At 41.0% G+C, this 22,797-nt stretch overlaps 2 protein-coding genes and 5 non-coding genes across 9 annotated transcripts in view; 1 reads left to right on the top strand and 6 right to left on the bottom strand.

Annotated features, from left to right (window-relative positions):
• The first annotated feature begins 5,372 nt into the window (after positions 1-5,372).
• On the top strand, positions 5,373-5,443 carry trnag-gcc (transfer RNA glycine (anticodon GCC)). Its single transcript has one exon. It is a non-coding gene; the product is annotated as a tRNA-Gly (tRNA).
• A 4,065-nt stretch (positions 5,444-9,508) lies between these two features.
• On the bottom strand, positions 9,509-9,582 carry trnat-agu (transfer RNA threonine (anticodon AGU)). Its single transcript has one exon. It is a non-coding gene; the product is annotated as a tRNA-Thr (tRNA).
• A 1,695-nt stretch (positions 9,583-11,277) lies between these two features.
• trnar-ucu (transfer RNA arginine (anticodon UCU)) lies at positions 11,278-11,366 on the bottom strand. The gene is given in 2 exon segments: positions 11,278-11,313; positions 11,330-11,366. It is a non-coding gene; the product is annotated as a tRNA-Arg (tRNA).
• Positions 11,367-12,284: 918 nt separating this feature from the next.
• trnar-ucu (transfer RNA arginine (anticodon UCU)) lies at positions 12,285-12,373 on the bottom strand. Its single transcript is given in 2 exon segments — positions 12,285-12,320; positions 12,337-12,373. It is a non-coding gene; the product is annotated as a tRNA-Arg (tRNA).
• Positions 12,374-12,830: 457 nt separating this feature from the next.
• On the bottom strand, positions 12,831-12,904 carry trnat-agu (transfer RNA threonine (anticodon AGU)). Its single transcript has one exon. It is a non-coding gene; the product is annotated as a tRNA-Thr (tRNA).
• Positions 12,905-20,356: 7,452 nt separating this feature from the next.
• gpx8 (glutathione peroxidase 8 (putative)) lies at positions 20,357-21,862 on the bottom strand. Its single transcript, XM_030787031.1, has 3 exons — positions 21,656-21,862; positions 21,246-21,507; positions 20,357-20,733 (listed from the first exon to the last, which is right to left on the bottom strand). The coding sequence occupies exons 1-3, from the start codon at positions 21,860-21,862 to the stop codon at positions 20,570-20,572; spliced, it is 633 nt and encodes a 210-aa protein (XP_030642891.1). The 3' UTR covers positions 20,357-20,569.
• A 664-nt stretch (positions 21,863-22,526) lies between these two features.
• The window catches only part of anapc5 (anaphase promoting complex subunit 5), an 11,052-nt gene continuing 10,781 nt past the window's right edge, over positions 22,527-22,797 (bottom strand). For all 3 annotated transcript variants that reach the window (XM_030773534.1, XM_030773541.1, XM_030773549.1), the window contains exon 17: positions 22,527-22,738. In XM_030773534.1, coding sequence (XP_030629394.1) covers positions 22,527-22,738 — 212 coding nt within the window. The remainder of the gene's footprint in view (positions 22,739-22,797) is intronic.

Raw genomic sequence — 22,797 nt, 5'->3', positions numbered from 1 at the left:
ACTGTTGTAGATCGTTATTAAACTCAAACTTAAATCGAAGTCTGAAGCTGTTCTCAGATATGTCCGAATAGTCTTTTTGCCTATACTTCATCATTTTTCATACACGCTTATCTAAAGTTCATGTCTTCCTCGGTGGGCTCGGTAAGAAATTTGATGAGTGAGTAATAAAAGATTTCTCCTTTTGTTATCCGCCCAGCCAGGGTTTTCCCACAGATTCAACTGGACTGGTTGTCCCCAGGTCTAATTCACTGTCAATGGAAGGATATTTCAGGGTCAACGACTATGCTTGCGTGTTCCCATCATAAGGGCTTCTTTCAGCAGAATAAACGCACAATGAGTCAACTGAACAGGAAAAACAAAATATTTATCGACAACTTGGACCTCAGTCAACAGTGAGATGAATGCGGCCCACACGTGTTAAATGTTCACAACACCTACCACGAGGTTTAAAACGAATTAATTACAGTCGAGATGCTCACACCGGTATTTGTGGGTCGTGTGCGCGAAGCCGAGATTGAAACGAGCCGTTCCGTTCACTCGAAGCCCAAATCTTCATGCTTCAGGCCACGCTCTGGAAAATCTACTGACTCCATGTCAAACTATCCGCCAACACTTCACCACATAGCACCTTCAGCTCCTTCTAACCATGCTCTACAAGCCACAACATGCTTTTCTTCCTTCAATTTACTAGGGTTTTATGCCCTGTGTACTACAGGAAACAATGCATCAAAATATTTAAACAAACACTCTGAATGTAGGGAGGTGGTGAGAAATTATGATTAAGGTGATTATAAATATAAATTTTATTGTCCATAAGAGAAAGTGGTGCAATCGTTTGGTTCAGATGGACCCCCCCAAAATAAAAAAGCTTTAAAAAATAAACAACATGCATATGTATTTGTGTTTGTGCATGCGTGTGTGTGTGTGTGCGTGCATGCGTGCGTGCATGTGTGTGTATGTGTGTGCATGTGTGCGTGCGTGCGTGTTTGTGTATAAAAGAACACTTCCACAGGTGCAACTGATCATTAATTATCTGAATAACATCCCAGTGTGAACGAAGGCCTTCCTGGTTGTTATCATTCAAAGACCGAGATATCGTGACTTGCAGATGTTTCACAAACCCCAGGATTTAAAGAGATGTCAGCATGTAGTCCTGGGAGAGAGCTCTCATCTGTGAAGGGCAACAGCTGCTACAGCGAAGCTTTCTTGACACTGAATTATATCATTGTAAAGTGAATGGCCTGGTGTGGGTTCAGAACTATGATGAATATCCTCATGAATTGCCCGAATGTTCTGTGAAATTGATTGAACAATTTGAGCATATTCATCAGAGGCACACTAAAATGCCTTTTTTGTCCTTTTGTCTCAGTAAAATAATGAATATGATGCTAATTAGTTCCGCTGTATTTATTTAACCGTCATTTATTCAGTCAAGTCTGATCAGCTGACTTATCGTCTCTTTTTCATACCGTCCGTTTATTTGTGCAGCTCCGTGCACCCATGTGTATTTAACACTGTATGCCAGAAAAGTTGCATTAAAAAGTTCGCCATCTAGTGGACAAAAGGAGAAAAATTACTTTCTACATAAGGAAGTCCAAGGTCTTAAGTTGTTATTATTGTTTACAGAGACATAAACTGAAGTTTTATGCACAGCTTCATCTGCTTAAACATTATTTTCCTAGTTACTTTATATGTGTTCCAGTATCTTCTTTTTTTTCTTTCATATTATTTGGTATCTTCATGTGTTGTACCCTGGTTTAACAAATTGCTAACTCACGCAACTTAGAGGCTTCAGGATGGTGAAAGATTCTGTGATTACAACCCAATGTTCTGCTTGTGACACAGACCTAGTTTCCATTCTGTTCCACTTTTTGTGTGAAAAAGCCATCTCTCAAATCACTTCTTAAGCCTTTTCAGAACCTGAACTGAAAAAATCCCATCACTCACGTTGTGGAACTCAACCTGTGACAGTTCCTTAACTGCTTCACTGAACGACAGTTGCCATCTCACTGCGACTGAAGTGTCTTTGACAGAACTTGTTTCTCCAGTTGGCTCAGCCAGCAGTGTTTTGTGTTCAAAGAACCAAGGTACTCATTTTTGACGATAAATACAGAACATCGCAGGTGTTCTGGACTGGCTTTTTTCTGCTAGACAGAACCAGGGCAGTAATACATTTTTGTACAGTGCTCTTCAGAAATGCTTCCACTCGGCCGTTAGCCATCATGTTCTGGAATACAGCATGAAAATATTCTCACTTAAAAGTACATGTAGTTCAGTTTCGTTCATTGACACTAAAGAATCTTTATAACTTAATTTTGAAAAAAACTTTTAACAGTTTGTGGACTTCTAATGTACATATTTTAATGACAGGTAATAGAATGATTTCTGTATGCGTGTATGACTTTTATTCACTGAAATGCACCTGAAGCCAAGAGCTAGTGAAAAAGATTGGCTTATTGTTAGCTCATTCCCTTGCACAGTAGTTTCATATTAAGATCTGTCTAATGTTTAGTAAATGAGCATCAAGGCAAATTACTTGTACTTGTATACTTATAAGCATGCTTGGATACAGTAAGAATATGTTATTTGATTCACCGTACATGAAAATTATTCAGTTCAGAAGTGAGATAGGTTTGAAGTAACTGGCATTTTAGATGAATTTTAGCAGGGAGAGTCCAATCAAATTCGGGAATGGAGAGTAGGTGTTGGTTTGTTATAGTATGTTCTAGAAGAGGCCAGTGTAACTGGCCAAGAAAAAAAATGCTATTGTTTGTGGAAACGTCACCTTTTGGACCACAGAATGCGGTGTTTGAAAATGTGTAGTCACACCTATTAATATGCATAGGCTTATCTACACTGAACCTGATTTTACTAAACTGGGATAGAAGTGAGAGAAGTGTAATCTGAACAGATAGCTGCAAGGAGAGAATAAACCCTACAGTGCATCAGCAGAGTGTTAAAAGCGTAGGCTATAGTCTACATATGGTTTGTAAGTTAAACTGATACGCAAGAAAAAGCATATTTAGGGCTGTGGGTTTCTTCACGTTATTCCAAACGCCCTCCCTGCGATTTGTAATGCTACCTGTACTGTAGACGTGTGCAAAAAAAAAAAAAAAAAGAAAAGAAAAAGAAAAAAAACTTGAAGGATGCTGAACACAAGTGATGTAGGTACAGGTGAGTTGGCGGTAGCCTAACTGAAAAGTTGTGTTAGGATGAACGCCGAGAGTGTTTGGACGCCGAGAAACGACGTGACAGCAAAACTTTTTTTGCTTCTCGTTATCACAAGATGACAAATGATTGTTTTCTCGAGATCACATCATGTATTCTTCACTCACACTCACTTATTATCTAAGCCGCTTATCCTAACTAGGGTCGCGGGGGGTGCCAGAGCCTATCCCAGCGCTCATAGGGCGAAAGGCAGGGAAACACCCTGGACAGGTCGCCAGTCCATCGCAGGGCAGACACACAGACAAACACACACTCACACACACATTTATACCCAGGGCCAATTTAGCATCTCCAGTTCACTTAACCTGCATGTCTTTGGACTGTGGGAGGAAACCGGAGCTCCCAGATGAAACCCACGCAGACACGGGGAGAACATGCAAACTCCATCATATATTCCTTCACTACAAAATTCTTTAAGTTTACAGTTAGCACCTTAGACGGATTTATGGAGGCATTTTCGTCAAGATAGTTTAATTTAAAGGTAATCTGCAGAAAACCTATTCATTATGTGAACAGCACTCTTGCATTCTACGGCTCGCTCAGCTTCAGACTGGCCACACTCAGTCAGCCTATTTACAATCCTGAGAAATCATTACAATCTCGTGAAAACAATGAACTGCTATTTTTCCATCGCTATAGGGATTATTTCCGCAGTCATGTGCTCTCTCGGCTTCCATACAAGTTAACTTATATTTGTGGTTCAAAAAAGGACTTCGAAAGTGAAACTTGTCTCCTGGAGTAAGTACTATAGTTTCGACTTTTGAAGTGTTTTTTTTTTTTTTTTTTTGCAGTAATGTATATTAATGTGTGGTAGCATTATCGCCATTGCTTATGAATCTGCTCTCCTTGTAAAACACAATTTTTAAGATTCTCGTTAGAACGTTTGATAACATTAGATTGACAGATCTAGACGAGGTATCTCAGTGCCCTCGTCCGACTTTCTTTCGAGCGATTTCTGCAATATGACAAAAACAAAGTGGGTAATGAATACTTTTTGCAGGTCAAAGCGCTTCCTTCATCTATGACCTGTTCCTGTCTGGGAAAAGAAGGGTAACTAGAACATTAGGATTAAATTTGGACAACCCGAAGCCATGAGGTAAGACTGGGTTTGCATAAATAATGAATTTATAAGACCAAAACTGCACTGAAATGTAACGTTTTAAAAGCACGCCTAAACCACGAACATCAACCGTGTCTGTTTTGCTGAAGCCGAATCAAGCGAGAGAGATCAGGGTCTCCTGCACCTAGCGGCGTCTCACTGCGAAGTGATCAGTCATTCGACCACCATGTCAACTTTAAAGGCGCGTCACACGATCTAAGGTAAAGTCTAAGAAGTTGATTCCCAAATGAATGTACGAGATTACATCTCTCAGTGACGAAATGTGAATACTGAATATCATGTTGAAGTATTTGACCATGCTCTGGTGTCGTTAGTCTCTTTTGACTCGGCACCGTGCGTAGTGAAATATTTTTATTACTCAGATTGTCGTTGGAGGGAAAATCTTCCCCCGCTCCGAGCTGTATTTCCATGAAAAGTGAACAGTCATTTGACCATCACGTCAACTTTGGTGGAGGAGACTACAGGTGAGAACAGAGCTCCCAAGATCTACTCAAGTGCAAATTACAAACCAATATTTTTACATGACATTTCACTTTTGTCCTTTCTAGTCTTTTTATTGTGGATATTTCGACTGTATAGACCCTGTAAAACATTTACTAAAACACACACACACACACACACACACACACAAAATTAAACACCTACACAGTATGCAGCCTTCAGACATTCACATTGAGCACAAACTGTACAAAACTGCTCGTGTTTTTCAATACCAGGGGTTTCTCTATAAGCAGATTGTGCTTCTGTTTTCTCAGTGTTCCTCATCATCTGCCATCATCTGACTGAAAGAGTATCAGAGCATAACAAATTGAGATTAGGTACTTCATGCATGATTCAAGGAAAATGATGAGTCCTCAGATGCTCAGTTCATTGAAAAAAAAGCCCTTTGCATTGAAAAACGTTTGCATGGAAGACATGAAAACTTCCAGAATGTTTTCATACAACTAAAGAAATCGAATTCTTTGAACCTGAATTTGAAAAGGTTTGAAATACAGGATCTTCTCTATGTGCCTCTTTCTCAATAGCATTGGTGGTTCAGTGGTAGAATTCTCGCCTGCCACGCGGGAGGCCCGGGTTCGATTCCCGGCCAATGCATCGTCAGTTTTAGCATGTTCGCTCAGCGGTTCAAAGGAACTGGAGTTCCTTACTGGGCGCTGTACTGCAGCTAACCACTGCTCTTAGTGTGTGCGTGTAGGATGGGTCAAGTTCAGAGGATGAATTTCTCTATGGGGAACAATAAAAGTACTACTTCTTCTTCTTCTTGTCTCCTCAGTGAGTTTTCAGCCAGCCTGTTGAATGAGAAACACTTCAGATGTTCAATATGCACGGAGATATTGCAAGATCCGGTTTTCTACCCCGCGCGGTCACAGTTACTGCAGAGAGTGCATTGACTCTTACTGGTCCCGACCCGGGCATGCAGGCAACTACAGCTGCCCCCAGTGCAGGAAAAGGTCAAGGACACCAAGGTCCTGTGCTTTGTTCAAACTCAGCTTTAGCAGTGGTTGTCCAGAAACTGCAGCAGGCAGGATTCAGCCCTGCTCTGCCTCCTCAGCCCTGCGCCGGAACCCGGGGACGTGGCCTGCGATGTCTGCGACGGGACAGAACTCAAAGCGGTGAAATCCTGTCTGACGTGCCTGGCCTCCTTTTGTGAGAGCCATGTCCGGCAGCATTATGCGGTGCCAGCTCTGCAGGGACACGTGCTGATGGAGGTCACCGATAACCTGGAGCACAGGCTGTGCCCAGAGCACCGCAGGATTCTTGAGATATTCTGTAAGACTGATGGGATACTCATTTGCAATTTGTGTGCAGTTCAGGACCACAGACAACATGAGATCAAAATTGAACACATCCGGGAGGTAATAGCCCAGAGCTCTAAATGTTTAAAAATGTCTTACTCTAGATATTGAAATGATAATTTTGTATCAATCATTACAATCTTAATCAAAGAATTTCATCCCCCGTGTTAAAACATATTCAGTATCAGTTAAACAGTGTACGTGCAGCTAATAGTAAGATTTGAACATGATCTAAAAGTATGCTGACATACATAGTTAATGAGAGGGAGTATCTCATTAAAAGTGTGTATCTCATTAACATGATTTACCGATACACATTCTCTCTTTCAGCATCTGGGTGTCTGTTGATATTAAACGCATATTTTGTATGTTTTAAAAAAAGTAACATTAATGTAACAAAGCAAAACTTAAAATGTCCTACAGTAAAAGAGTTTTTTTTTCTTTATTCATCTAAAGGAAATGACAACAGTCAAAGCAAAAGCAATTAAAAGAGAGGTTGAAGAAGATGAATTGAACACAGCCGAGAGACGTGAGAGCGTGGACGCTGACGCGTGTCAGGACATCTTACAACTGAAACAAGAAAAGTCAGAGCTTGAGAGGATAAACTCGGACCTGAAACATAAGATTACAGAATCCAGAATACCACCCACCACAGGTAGGCGCTACAGTAAAGTTAACATCACTGCGATTTAGCTGGACCCCCAGATACTCATGTAATTAGCGACCCTTGCCCAGTTTAGTCACCGACGACGGCGTCCAAGTTTTAAAGATCGTGAAAACAGATGCAAACTCTATTTTCATGCTCTAGTATATTTCGCATACTTTTTTAAAAATATAAGCATAAGCACAGTCCTTTCTCTTTTTTCTTTTGTGTGTGGCCAATTAATGTATTATTACATTCTTCCTCACAGCTGATTTGACTCTGGATCCTCATTCAGCTCATCCAGCACTGTCCCTGTCTGACGACGAGAGACGAATGAGACATGGCAAGGAGACGACAGTCTCTGATCGTCCGGAGAGGTTTGACGTCGAGCTGTGTGTCTTGAGCAAACGGGGCTTCAGTTCCAGACGGCATTTCTGGCTGGTGGAACTGAATGAGGGATGGAAAATAGGAGTCACTAGAGAGTCAGCCCGGAGAAAAGGAAAAATAACCTTCACTCCACGGGAGGGTTACTGGTGTCTTTTTTGTTTCGGAGTTTCGTTTACCGCTCTCAGCGATCCCAAGACCCGGCTCCAGAGAACCTTGGCGCCTAAACTGTTAGGTGTGTGTTTGGATGTTGATGAGCGATGGGTCTGCTTCTACAATGCTGAAACCAGGAGTCACATCTACACGTTTACCGACATGGACTTCAGAGAAGGAGAGAAGATATACCCTCTGTTTTTCACAATGGATACTTTAAATGACCTGAAAATAAAGTCTCTTAACTGAGCAATAGATTGAGTGGAAAATTAGCTCCCTCTCCCTCTTTGTCTGTATGTGCAATGCACTGAAATGACATGGGAGTGGAGAACAACAGAGAATAATTTGAATAAAGATCAGTAGAAACATCATAATCACAGCTGGGTTTGATCTGTAAATATTTAGTTTTGTATTCATTTTTTTCTAAAAAAAAAAAAAAAAAAAAAAATGGAATTTTCTTATAAACAATCATGCAAAGGGGTTTTGAAACTGTAGTTAAACAGTATAGCCAATCAAATTGTAGAATACTCTTGTTTTTGCAAATGGTATTTTAATATAGTGATACAAATAAAGCACAACATAGGGTACTGTACCAAACATTTACATTTTTCTCTCAGTATAAAAAAAAACTTTTAGTGTTATAGATTTACATCTCTTGTTTTTGAGACATTCGGATATTCTGTCTGCAACCACCTCAGTGATATTTCTTAAAAGGGTTAATAATTTTAAGGTTCATTTTGTTTATTTAAGGTTTGGTACAGTTTATGTATAGTGTAATGCAGGTCTTTTCAAAACCATGACACACCTTACAAATGTCAGATGAGTGAACTTAATAAAAGTTCAAATCTATGTGTTAGTTATTCATACATCAAGAGTTTGAGAGTGAGGGGGTTTGAACTAAGACAGTTTGAACAGTATTGCACGTTTAATATCATTTCATATTTACTTCCAATTCTAATTTTTGAAGCCATTTAACCCAGACTTTGGTATCGTGAATAGTACTGTGATATCTATAAAAAATAAAAGGCCACTAGATGTCTCAGTTTCCATTGTGTGCACTTTGTATGTGCTTATACACATACAGAGACATTTTCTTTATGTATAATAACATTGTGGACAGTTCTCCCTAAATATATGTATGAAACACACAGCATGACCCATCTTAATTAATCCTCCCGAGATACCCTTGTTGCTTCCCTCCTAAATTATGCATTCATTTTGAGAGAACTTAGCTCAGGGGGTGATACTAGCCACTCTGCAGTCTCTCAGAGCTGTTTGTAACCCTGGTCACAACAGCAGTGAAACGTAATGGGCTTCTCTTACAATGTAACTGAGACAACAGCTTATTCCAAAACATGGTCAAAAAAATAATCTGTTAACAGTTTTACCTGTGGTTGGAATGTCTAGCCTGTGGTTAAAATACTAAGATGATAACTTTTTTTTTTATTTTTTGGTTTATTCTAATACATAGGGTTACTATCACTGAGTGTGTACCACTGAGAGATATTTCATTATTAGCAAACTGGAAGAACAAACGTGCATGTTCTTCCGTTAAATCAGTGTAGTTTCTCCGGTCTGTAGTGATGATCTTCCAGTGAAGCTATTGGTTGTGTTACTACTTCTGATTCTCAAGTCAGCCATACACAACCCATACACAGCTCTCTCTCAAATTTTAGAGGTTTGACTGGTTCAGTGTCTTCTCCAGACCAGAGGAGAGAAGCTTATGTATTAAATATTATTAAATATTATTATATCATTAAATATTATTATCATCCACATTTAATTCTTTCAGGCTGGATGAGTTTAAACTCAACAGTACGGCCACGGGTTCTCTCTGTGAATTTACATTCATTTAGCTCAGTAAAGTTAGCATGTTATTGTAGCCTCACATCAAAACAAAAGTCCTCCTTTTATATACGTTTTTAAAGGTTGCTGAAGAAAAAAGTGCATGTGCATCTGTGACTAAAAAACAAGTATAACGGCAAGGAACTCTCAAATGCTTGAGTGGTACATACACCTGTGTAAATTGATGCATCCGAGACATCATAGCTCTAGTTTTTCATGTCATCGTCATAAAGGGTCAGGTGGCCTTTTTTCCAACTGTTGAAGAGCCACCTTTCCCAACAACAGAGTTCAGCAGTCTTGGTTGCACATAAGGACACACGTATTGCCCAACCACATATAAGGCACCGCTGGGATTCGAACCCAGGATCTCCTGTTTACTAGACAGGCGCTTTAACCAACTAAGCCACGGCGCCACACACTGCGAGTGGCAACTATCAATATGTTCGACGATAACACCGCACCTGTGACAATTTATGTGAGTATGTGAGTCACTCGTGAAAAACTACAATACACACAATTATTTTGCATTGGGTAGTGTATCCAGTAGAGGGCGAAAACTCTTCACGTTATTATGTTAAGAGTAAATCTTGGGTCGGTTACACCATACACACATAACCTATATATGGCATAGTAACCATATACGTAGCCTGCAAGGCGACACTGTGCTACTTTCCGGATAACTGACAGTACGTTCAGCGTCTGACTTGCGCACTCCATTCCGAGCCATGGAAAATGGCCATTACATTTGGTCTCTAGAGTTATTACAAGTATTGCAAGAGTTATTATAAGTATTAAACAATGATGCTCGTCTTTTGCCTTTTAAATTCAACAGCGCTGCCAAATTTATAAGGGTTCTCTCCGTGAATTTACATTCATTTAGCCCAGTAACGTTAGCATGTCATTGTGGCCTCACATCAGAATGAAAGTGCTCCTTTTAAATACATTTTTTAAAGAGTTTCTGAAGAAAAAAGTGCACGTGCATGTGTGACTGAAAAACAAGTATAACTGCAAAAGAACTCTCAAATGCTTGAATGACAAAAAGACAGCACCATCCCCATACATGTCCCAAGGTCTTCTTTAAAGATTTGGGTACATACTCCTGAGTAAACTGATGCATCCCAGAAATCAGTGCTACAACCTTTCAGGTCTTCATCATAAAAAGTCAGGTGGCCTTTTTCCAATTGTTGTGTTTATTTTACACCACAAAGTGTTAATTTTATCTTCCCAAGATATTTATCTGACTCTATTTGCCTCTCCGTGATGCTAAAGAACAGTAGTGTGAATATGTAGCAAATGTGGATCTACCTTTCCCTCAACCCAGTCAAGAACTTAAACTTTCGCGAGACAGTTTTTCCGATGCCCGCAGCTCTCATGGTCAGCACACTACTGACATTTTTATCTTGTCCTGATAAGGGCTTGAAAATGTCGTTGTGTTTGATTGACACTGGTAATCTTTGGTACAATGTGTCAATCTTTCTCATCTCATGTTCTGTGATGACCTTATTGTCTTCTCTCTCTGTGATGTAAACCGCTGTGAAGATCTCATCAAGAGCGTGGAGACTCCATTGCTTTCCCTTCCCTCTCTTAGTTCTATATACTAATATCTCCTCTTCATTTAAGCCTGAGCTCTTCACATATTTTCATGGACTTATCAATAGGGTACATTCATTTTACTGAATGACATGTTTTTGCAGTAATTATAGAAGATACTGGATTAAATGCTTAGGTTGAATATGCACAGAAATAATTTAGCTGCTGATCAACAAATGTTGTACATGGTAGTTAGTAAATTATATATGTAACAATCTGGCTTAGATTTTAGAATCTCTGTGATCACACACACACACTGTGAGCAGTGAATTGAGCCTATCCTGTACACACTGGTAGTGAGTGCACACACACACACTTGCACACAGCAGTGGGCAGCATGCCTGCTCCTGGGGGGGGGGGGGGGGGGGGGGGGGGGGGGGGGGGGGGGGGGGGGGGGGGGGGGGGGCAGCTGGGGGTTAAGTGCCTTGCCCAAGGGCACTTCAGCCATGGATGTTGAGGGAGGGGAGGGTGCTGTTCACCCCCCCCCCCCGGTTCGAGGGATTTAACTAAAAGCACTGCGACTCTGGTGGGACTCGAACCCACAACCTTTGAATGGCTTCACCATTTAGCTAGAAGTCCAATGCGCTATCCATTGCGCCACAGAGCCTGGTAGCCCTGTGACTCTAGTGGGACACAAACCCATATCCTTTGAATGGGTTCACCACTTAACGAGAAGTCCAATGTGCCACAGAGCCTAGGCTGTTCATCAGCCAGGTTCATCTGGTTCTTCTTTGCGCATCAAAAGTCTTCTGATAGTATACAATGCAAGAACAGTATTAGTGTTGCACCACTCTACAAACTGTAAAATCAGATCAGTTAGGGTCTCAAACACCTAACTTGTAAATTACTCTGCTTCTACCCAAGAAACAATTTGAAGTTACCCAAGAAACAATTTGAAGTAATAGTTACTTATTTTATTTTTTGGAGGAAAGAAAAAAGTTATATGATGTTTTACCTGTCGAAAATTTCTGTCTCCCCCGCAGTGACTGAATCGGCTGTAAACATTATAGCAATGTTGGATAATATGACCAATCACATCCACAACCTCTTCAACATTTTCCAACATTATCCAACATTTTACCAATCAGTGCCAACATTCTCCAGCCCCCAGCCTTGAGCACTAAGGACACCACCGAGTGGCCGGCAAAAAAAATCATTGATTGAGTAGTGAAATAGGAAGGGATTTCCATTAGCATTTGTTGTTGCTGTGGAGGATCCAAATCATTTCAAATAAGAACCCACAATAACAAGATAAGTCAGAGCACCTAAGGTGCCCTCGATGGCATCAGGCCATAAAGCTTCCTAATCAAACTCACAATGCTTACAGAGCAAACCAACATGGAGCTGAACAAGGTATGACTCTGATTAAAACCCACTGATACCTGTTTATAAGGCAAGCACCTTGCTCTACAAATGTACATGACCAGATGTGCTACAAGTTCTCAGACATGAGTCTTTTTTTGGGGACACAGAAGGACAACTGAACATGAATAGGCTCTCATTGCCAGCTGAACTAAAAACACTGCGACTCTGGTGGGACTCGAACCCACAACCTTTGAATGGCTTCACCATTGAGCTAGAAGTCCAATGCGCTATCCATTGCGCCACAGAGCCTGAAACTCACATGAGGTCTGCAGGTAGTTCATGGTGAGGTATTAACCAGAATGTGACATTAACATGGTTATCCAATGATCAAAGTCAGAGCAAGGGGAACATAAAGAGTGCTGGAAGAACATAGACTTTTGTGGTTTTCTTTATTAAAGACCACAGACATAAATAATGGTCAGAACAGTAAATGAAAGACTCAAGGAGAAACTATGTAACACACTGCTGACTAATCCCAGAACTTCATCAGTTACACATCAAAGAAATGGACAGATGCCACCAAATTCATGCGATGTGACAGGGAGAAACTTTGGAATTTCAGCTAAGAGGGAAAGGGGAGAGGAGTAAATAGACAGAGGAGGGTAGATGCAGTAATACAAGTGATGTTGAGATGAGGTCTGCAGATAAAGACTATTTGGACAAACTTTGTGGCACATAAGGATAAATTCTTGCTTTGTCCACAAGTGGGCACCGCTGGGATTCGAACCCAGGATCTCCTGTTTACTAGACAGGCGCTTTAACCAACTAAGCCACGGCGCCACACACTGCGAGTGGCAACTATCAATATGTTCGACGATAACACCGCACCTGTGACAATTTATGTGAGTATGTGAGTCACTCGTGAAAAACTACAATACACACAATTATTTTGCATTGGGTAGTGTATCCAGTAGAGGGCGAAAACTCTTCACGTTATTGTGTGAAGAGTAAATCTTGGGTCGGTTACACCATACACGCATAACCTACATATGGTATAGCAACCATATACGCAGTCAGTAAGGCGACACTGCGCTATAGCTGACAGTACGTTCGGATAGATGACAGTACGTTCTGCATCTCTGACTCGCACACTCCATTCCGAGCCATGGAAAATGGCCATTACATTTGGTTTCTAGAGTCATTACAAGTATTGCAAGAGTTAAACTAGTATTGCAAGACTTACATAAAAGTATTAATCAATAACGCTCCTCACTTTCATAGTTGGTGCGCAGTGGGTAGCGCTGTCGCTTCACAGCAAGAAGGTCCTTAGTTCGGTCCTTTGTTTGTGGAGTTTGCATGTTCTCCCCGTGTCTGCGAGAGTTTCCTCCCGCAGACCACAGACATGCATGTCAGGCGAATTGGACATACTAAATTACCCCTAGGTGTGAGTGAGTGCGTGAATGTGTTTGTCCGTGTGTCTGCCCTGCCATAGACTGGGGAAACAACTGTCCAGGGTGTTTTCCCGCCTTTCGCCAAATCAATGCTGGGATAGGCTCCAGCACCCCTCCGCGACCCTATTTAGGCTAAGCGGCTTAGATAGTGAGTAAGAGCCTGGGTTTTAAGTTGTCTTTTGAAGGTAGACCGCATTGGCTGGTTTAGCAATCATCACCAGCTCTTGAGGGTCGTAATGTCGACAGGCAGCGATGCATATGCATGTAAAACGCAGAACATTGCCAAAAATTCAGTAAAAATGACCAAAGTGAAAAAGAAAAAGGCCGGATTTAGAAAGGAAAGAGAAGAAGAATCACATTATTCAGTATAGTGAGAACAGTGTATCCGCAGTCGCGACTTCAGAACCGTCTTCGATAAGAGCGTGTGCAACCAAGCTCACGATCATCTGATTCAGTGTCGTAACTTTGGTCAGTTATAAAGGATACCAAATTAATCGTACCTTTCCTGTGACGTCGCTTTTCCTCGTCTTCTTTAGCCCCTTCTGTTTTCGGCACTGGAAGGTCATCGCAACTGTCATCTTCAACGGTCGTTGAATGGTTAGCTCAGAGTTCAGAGGTAGCAGGGGTAGGTACAGATTATGTCAGGGTAAGAAAGTCGTTGGGTAATAACCGCAACTCTGTCGCAAACATACTAAATGTGTGTCTATCAAACAGGCGCTTTAATGCCCCACTTGTAAAACACGTACTTTTCAAGTTAATTGAATTATTAGAATTAGATACATGGCGATCATCTTTTACAACACGAGAAGACCATTAATCGTCCTGTCATGTTCACCCTCTGCTACAACATGGTAATTACCGACCGTTTTTTTTTAACATAATCATTAGATTATAGCTGACATGACAGATCAACTTTCTTTGTTATTTCAAGAAAATAGAGTGCCTGCTTGTTAAATTTGATGATTTTTTTTAAACCTTACCTTTGCCTTTTGTGTGTTTGTTAATTTACTTTTCCCATTTTCTGACAAATGGTTATCTCTGCTCTTATAAGTTTTCCCCAAGTGCTAAACAGCTGGAGTTGGTATTACAATGATTTCCTCTAGCCGTGTGTTGTGAGTATGAGCCCTTTGTAATAAGACAGAAAAAGGAACACTCTTGCACAAAATGAGGAGACAAAGGAACACACAACATAAATAAAACCTTATTAAAACCTTATAATCACGAGGCGATTTAAAGAGGGATGTTAAAGAGTTGCTAGCAAACTGACCAAAATGCATCCCCCTTGTTAACCTGCCTGCAAAGGAGCTTAAGCCTCTGCTATAAGCAGTCAACACACTTGTCTCCACTGCGGAATACGAACGCGGCTTCAGCCAATCAGTGGAATGAGGTCCACCCTGGGACTCAAAAGCTTATCAGCTTTGATTTTCATTAAATGTGTTGGTCCTCCTCTGAAACGCCCCCCCCCCCCCCCCCCCCCCCCCCCGAAGACATTATGTGAAGCCTTGGCTTCAGAAAAACCATATCTTGGCTGGCAACCTCCAGTAAAGAGTATGTGAAAACAAACAGCCAGAGTGCGACTATGAGCCAACATAGAGTCTGTTATGAGCAGCTAATAACTGACAGAAGTGATAGTGAAGATTGGAGTCAGAATCTTGTACTATGCTCATATAATGATTTTCACAGAGAACACAAACTTGTTCTTTATCTGTAGATTCCACTCCCTTGGCTGGTTATTTCAGGGGTGCAAATAGTTCAATGTTTATTTTCAGTAATCTTCAAGTTTTTTTCTGAGATGAGTTTTTTTTCTGACATTAACTAACTTTAACTGGATATATTAAGCATACTGTTCTGTTTTCTATTTTGGACAATGTGCATTGTGTGTTGATGGTAAAAGAAATTCTAAGGGGTCATGTGGGTGTATCTTAAAATGGCCCTGATTGCAGTGTAATGTGAGAAACATGAGAAAACTCTGCCTGAATAAACTCAATCCCCTGCATAACATTTAAAGGTGTATTTACTCATTACTTTAATACACAGTTATAAAAAGACGATTATAGTAGGGAGAGAAGGAAGATATCTGGATAAAATGGAATTGTAGAGTTAGAAATGTCACAGTTATGGTTAAGGAATCCTGCAGCAATGTTCTTTGGGAGGTGTACATGGGTGTGTGTGTGTGTGTTGGTTGGTGGTGTGGGAGCAGGGGGTTGCTCCCATTGGGCGATCCCCCCCTGTTAAAAAATATCAAATCACCTATTGCTTTTAATATCGCTGAACACCCAAACTCATGCACGTGCACACACACAGTCCTTCAGGGTTTCAGAGTATGATTTCAGTTTGTATCTTTTCTTACGGTACATTCGTCACAGGTCCTGCTAATCAACATAGCGCTGGCAATGATACAACACGCACGCACCTCAGGCAGTTCAACTACATTCCATAAAATACTTTGAGGGCAACTTCATCTCCTCCTCTGATATGCTCACACAATTACCTCAGATCCTGAAAAACAACTCAGATGACAAACAAGCTTTCATTTTCCGAATGGGACGGATTACGAGAAAAACCCTAAAGAGTTATGAAAACACGGTAAGAATAATATTGAGAATATACGTATTTATTGTAGTTACAGGACATAAAGTGGGAAAACAGTCATCTTTTAATTAATACTTATATTGTAGAGTGAATTGTAGAAGCACAGTTACTATTTGTACTTGTTTTTTGTTATGATTGTTTCTGAGAGAGAGAGAGAGACAGACAGAGAGAGTGTTCTAAACATTTCATAGCTTCAGCTACAAAAATTGCAAGGATGAATATGTCTGAAAATATGTCTGAATCTACATTCACAGGTTTTATGCTGGTTGATATAACCATCAGAACAGAGCTTTGGCCAAAATGAGTTTTAGAGGACATCACAGTTTCAAAAGGTATGAAAACCACTGCTATAACTTTGAGGGAATGGGGTTGATTTAAGTTGTATTTAAGTAAATGATGAATACAAGGCAGTTTTTCCCGTAAAAGGCAGGGCAGCTCACGATCACGTTCATTCAGTGCTGTGTCTGATGACATTGATATGATCTATGCCGACCTCAACAAGTTAAAAGGGACAGATACCCCTCGGATTGAAAGGTGAGTTCCCATACTTTCGCAGTAGGTCTTTACAACTGGACAACCACTTTAGGGAATGTCAAGGATTACCTGAAGTATGTATTTTACTTTTTTTAATCGTTTTTACTTGTGCACCTGTTTAAAGACTTTAGTTTCCTTTTCATAAAACCCACTGCAGCAGTGAATCTGTGTACCAGACCTTCAAGTGACTTAACAGCGCTTTGATATTAAATTAAGTTAGAGAACACTATAACATAATATTAATATTGTGTATATATGTAATAAGGTATTGTAATGGTTCATATGATGAAGTGTGTGATGGTTTACAGCCTAAGGTTGAAGGACCGTATAATGGCACTGAGTGGAGGGTTCTATGACACTAAAGACACAGAAGATGTAGAAACTGCAAGGTAAGTTGGCGTACTTCTACTCTACAGCCAACGGCTTTTGTGACATCTTTTAGCTATGAATGTTCAGCTGGTAAACATCTTTCTGTGGCTGGCCTCATAGTGAAATTAACATAGTCTAATTTTTTTTCAGCAAAGATTAGACTATGTGCGGTAATGTGCGATAGAATTTTATTCACAGGGGAAAATTTCATTTTCTCTTTAGCACCTGGTCCTCACAGAAAGCGTCACCTGTTCCCAGCGTTCTGTCTATGAGGACTGATAGATCGATAGAAAGCCAGTTAACTTCAGTGACGGAGAGAACCGGGCATTCGGTTCAGCTCTGAGCTATGCTGGACCTGGGGACGTAGCTTGCGATATGTGCGCAGAGAGAAAGCTCAAAGCTGTGAAATCCTGTCTGACCTGTTCAGCCGCCTTTTGTGAAAGTCATGCCCGACAGCACTACACGGATGAAGTACTGCAGAGACACCCGCTGGTGACTCTAAACCTGGACCTCCACCAAGAAAACGCTGAGCTGAGACAACAGATCAGGTTGCTTAGGTACTCATCCTGACTTATAAATTGAAATCACATGCTTTATGCTCAATCTTCACAGCTAGACAACAGAATTGGGAAATACCAATGATTATTTGAAAAGTGTCTAGCGTTTTTTTTTTTTGTTGTTGTTGTCTCCATTTCATTTTAGTTTATAGTATTTTGTGTAGCATCTGTTTAAATATAATATCCTTACTTCTTTTTCATGAAATCATCTGTGAGGTAGGACTCTTGTGGATCTATGTATAACACTTCAGTTGCTTGACTCTGAGCGACAGAATGACAGTTTGATTATGTTTAACAAATAGGAAATAGTGGATTTTGATTGGTGGTGTAATGAGTTTTGTGTTGGTTCACAGCCAGATGTTAGAGGTATCACCTAGTCCCGGGCCTATGTTCGGCAGCAGGTTCTTTGATCAACCCTTTTATCCTATCGAAATGGACAACCTGGAAACTGCAAGGTAAGGTTGCACACTTTTACTCTCTATCCCATAGCTTTTTCAGAGAGCTGCTACTGCTCTGTACCATGAGAACTGAGCTTGTAGAAGCTCCTGACCGGTGGTCTCATAGCAAAAATAACGACATCCTCTTTTTACATTTGAAGCTGTTGTTATGGCATTACATGACAGAACTCTATCCATGGGGCTCAAATGCATTTCCTCCTTAGTTCCTGGTCGGGTCGAAGTGCATCACCTGTGCCCAGCCTCATGTCTGAAGTGTCGGACAGATCAATCGAAAAACCAGTTAACTTCAGCGACGGAGAGAACCAGGCGTTCAGTCCAACTCTGACCTATGCTGGACCTGAAGACGTGGCTTGTGATCTCTGCTCTGACAGAAAACTCAAGGCTGTGAAATCTTGTAAGACTTGCATGGCCTCGTTTTGCGAGAGTCACATCAGGCAACACTACACAGATAAAGCACTACGGAAACACGACCTAGTCGAGGCAATTCCAAAGTCGACCATTCTTCAAGAGAACGCCGGTCTGAAAAAAGCAATCTTGATGCTTAGGAACGAGAATGCAAACCTTAAGCAAAAGATCACAGAACTGACATCTAACACCAGTAAGCCCAAGATCCCGGAATATATAAACAAAGGGAAAAACGCCACAGCGGGTAAGTGAAACTGAAGAAGTGAAATGACTTCACTCTTACGTACATACATACAGACTAACATTTTAGTCATTCCGGTTGTTATATTTTCCCATATAATAAGTCTATGGGGGAAAGAGGGCAAATATCTACAACTTTGAACTGTGTTCTCTTTACAGCTGATGTCACTGTGGATCGTACTTCAGCACACTGTGCCCTGATCATATCCGACGACGGGAAGAAGGTGAGATACAGAGGCAAAAAGGTAGTCTCCGATAATCCGGAAAGATTCGACAAGTGGGCCTGTGTCCTGGGAGGACAGGGTTTCAGCTCAGGTCGACACTTCTGGCACGTGGAGGTGAACAAGGAATTCACCATCGGAGTGGCGACGGAGAATGCTCCAAGAAGAGGGAAATTCACCTTTTCCCCAAAGGAAGGTTACTACTGCCTGTATCATTACTGGGTATCCTTCTCCGCACTCACCGATGGAGTGACCCCACTCCAAGAGACAAGTTTACCGAGGGTGATGGGCGTGTGTGTGGATGTTGATGAGAGATGGGTTTTCTTCTACAATGCTGAGACCAAGGCAAAGATTTTCCAATTCAGCGATATGGACATCAGTCCAGGTGTGAAGATATATCCACTTTTCAACACTTTGGATAAACAAGCAGACTTGGTGATCAAGACTCCCTTGTAAAATGTTTGTACACAAAAGACTCAGGTGAAAGGAATGCGAACAATCAGCTACTTTGCAGTAGCCGACAAGGACAGCGTGTTTTGATCTACAAGATCACACACACACACACACACACACATACACACGCGTGCGCGCGCAAGTGGGACTAAAATGTGTCTACACTAAAATATACTGATTTTTCAATTGTTTCAAATCTTCTAAAGAAAATCGGAGAGGACCAAGTTGAAGTAGTCCTATAATTTAGCTAACTAAATTAGCTAAATTCTTGCCAGGAACAATAGTAAGCTGTCTTAAACTGCACACATTTACCTTTTAATGATAAGCTATATTCAATTCTGTCCTGAAAATCCAACATCTCTGCCAACATTACCAAACTACACTTTATGACTTGATTCCAAAATCAAACCATGGAGTGTAATTAAAAAGCAATCAACTGCCCATTTTTAGTTACAAGTTGACCATTGTGTCCAATGAAAAACAATTGGCTGAGACTGGTTGTATGCTATGATGTAATACATGGTTCCATTACCTGTGATGAAGGTCACATTGGGATCCATTTGGAAATACATTTTTGACAATTTCATATGCTAAATGAGTATTTTCAGCCCAATATGATTGTGCCTGAACATGTAAATGAAAATATTGTACAGCTCGTGTATAAAACAACCGGATCTTACTTATTATAAGTAAAATATACTAGTCATACTAGTATATATAGCACTTGATATAAACTACTGCTCATTGAGCTGTTTGTAATAAAACTTTTTACTGACTAAAGACTTAATGACGCAGGGTTTATTGTTTTTTAAATTCAAGTCAAATCATGATAAAGCAAATAAAACAAAACAAAAAAACTTCATGGAAAAATCATATGAATGACTCACTCCTCTAAGCATCTGGTCGCACTGATAGGAAAATAAAAAAAAAAACTTCACCCGACATAATACAAATTAATTCACGCAGGAATTTACATGAATAATATAAACATCAGTGGCTTTGGTCCCTTAGTCTCACTCTCCTGCGAGATCGCACAAATACAGTCACACACGCTCTTTCTTTCGTACCATTAGGAACATTTGCAAAAATTTCTTTGGCAGGCGAATAAGGCCCATCATGAACCAATGGCCTTTCATGTCAGCAACCTAAAACTCAGCTGAACATGCGACCAATTTAAATAGGCTCTGTCCAGCGGCATTTGATGTCTCTGTGACTTTCCCGTTCATCACAGCTCCAGTCTCTTCTTTACTATGATGTCGCGCACGTGTGTCGCCACCTCCTTTCGAATGTCGTCCATGGATTCCTCCGCCCGCCAGAAGCGCACCACCTGACCCTCGGCGTTCACCAAATACTTCCAGAAATTCCATTTTGGAATTCGCTGGACTGAATCTGCAGATTGACCAGATAAATATTGGTTTAATGCAGGCCACTGTCATTCCTCACAAGCGACTGAGAATCTGTGACACTAGTTCTCGGTTTATATCGATACACCAACCTCTGCTTATCGCATAGGGTGCTGGTCTCTTCTATTATTCATGCTTTGTTTAATGCTCTTGTTGTGAAGTGGATCCAAATAATTGCTATCTGTTTAAAAAATTCATTTTAGACAGAAGAACAACTTAAACGCACTTCTGAGTCTTATTTTGGTAAAGACAGAGAAATATTCGTTTGTAGAAGTAGTCCATCCCTTATGTAAGGAGGAGCAAGAGATACGACTGACGCCCTGAAAAGTCAAGACAGCAGAGCCCACGGTCTCTATCCAGAATTTACTGATGCAATAGCACTTATGACGCTGAATAGCGGTAGACACTGTATAAAGTTATCAATTTATCAAAGACTCAAATTTCGGTGTTGAATTTACATCCCTTCAGCGTAAAGCACTTTATGAACGAGCCAATTACCTGTGATGAATTTGAACGCCGGGTCCGCTTCGGATCCCATTATTTTGATCTTGCTGAAGATGGGAAACGTCACGCCAAAATTTGTCCTGGCAAACGCTTCAATATCGCGACTGGTCCCGGGTTCAGTTTCACCGAACTGTGAGCAAGGGAACGCGAGTACGTTGAAGTGCGACGTTCCCAGCTCACGATGAAGTTCTTGCAAAGCTCGATAATTCTGCTCTGTGTGTTCGCTGAGACTCGCCACGTTTACAACAAGGGACACCTATAAGCATCCAAGCAGACATGTTATCAAATTCAGCTACCGTTGTACAGTTTGACATGACGAGTTTGAAAACTTCTGCAAGTATAATTGTTACTGTGCTACCGAACTACAGTACCTATTAAATTTTCCACAACTTTGCTTAACTCACTTTGCCTCGATACTTATCCAGAGAAACGGTCCTCCCTTTGGTGTCCTTGACTTCGAAAGTGTAGAAATCCTTTTGTTTTCGCGACTTCGTCAACTTTGTCTGCAACAAATATAACGAACCCATGCATACTGCAACACTCAAAAACACAGAGAACATGCTTGCTCTTCGGGCAGAGGATTTAGTTGGATAACCCCCGAGCGCCTCCATCTTGGAGGGGTAAAAACTCTGGTAGAAAGTTCTGGAATTCGGATATATTGAGAGCAGACGACGTATCTGCGGAGGTGGTCTTAAAGGCATCATATTGCATGTAGTTACAAAACCGGAGGAAACTTCAGAGCTTTCATTGGATATAACCTAAACCAGAGGTACAAACTGAAACTCCAAGCTTACGCTGTTTTAGTATGGCCAAGTAACCTTAAATGCGTGACAAAACGAACACCAGAAAGACAAATAAGTTTTGTCAGTATTCCTGTGGTTCACCCTTCCAATCTTCATTCTGATTTGATGTTGAACCATACCACTTCCACCTCAAAATTGCAAATTTAACATTCAGTTCCAATGAGATCATGTTCCCCCCCCCCCACTTTAATGGCAGATCATCCAATATTTCACTCATAAATTACCACCAAAGAACACACACAGTTGATTTCACTAAAGTACAAAATAAAATTTATTCAGACTTCAACTTCTTCTCCCAGAACCATGACAACAAACATCTTGGAGCAACAAACATCTTGGAGAGAGACCGTATTGTGTATTGTATTGAATCTGTGAGAAAAAACAACACACACACACACACACACACACACACACACACACACACTGTCCTGCCCTGCTGACCAGGGGATGGAGAAGAATGGTTTCTGTTTGCCTACAGATGGTTCACAACAGTTGACCCAGACAAGGGCAGCTCCTGGTCACGGTGCCGGAACAACATGGCACATTTGTTGCGTTGGGAGGTGTTTCCCAGGGTGTGGTGTAATCTGGCCTGCAGGTAGTAGACATCCCTCAGACGCTTCTTGCAGTCCAACAGAGAGAAATACGAAGCAGCCTCGTCCAGCATCTGTACCGCCATCTCCACAGCTTTCCAAGAGACAGAGAAAGAGAGAAGGAAATTAACGGTGGTGTATAATTACACACAC

This window comes from Chanos chanos, chromosome 1, assembly GCF_902362185.1.
Source record: "Chanos chanos chromosome 1, fChaCha1.1, whole genome shotgun sequence".
In the NCBI taxonomy this organism is placed as follows: domain Eukaryota; kingdom Metazoa; phylum Chordata; class Actinopteri; order Gonorynchiformes; family Chanidae; genus Chanos; species Chanos chanos.
This window is presented reverse-complemented; position numbering and strand designations above follow the sequence as displayed.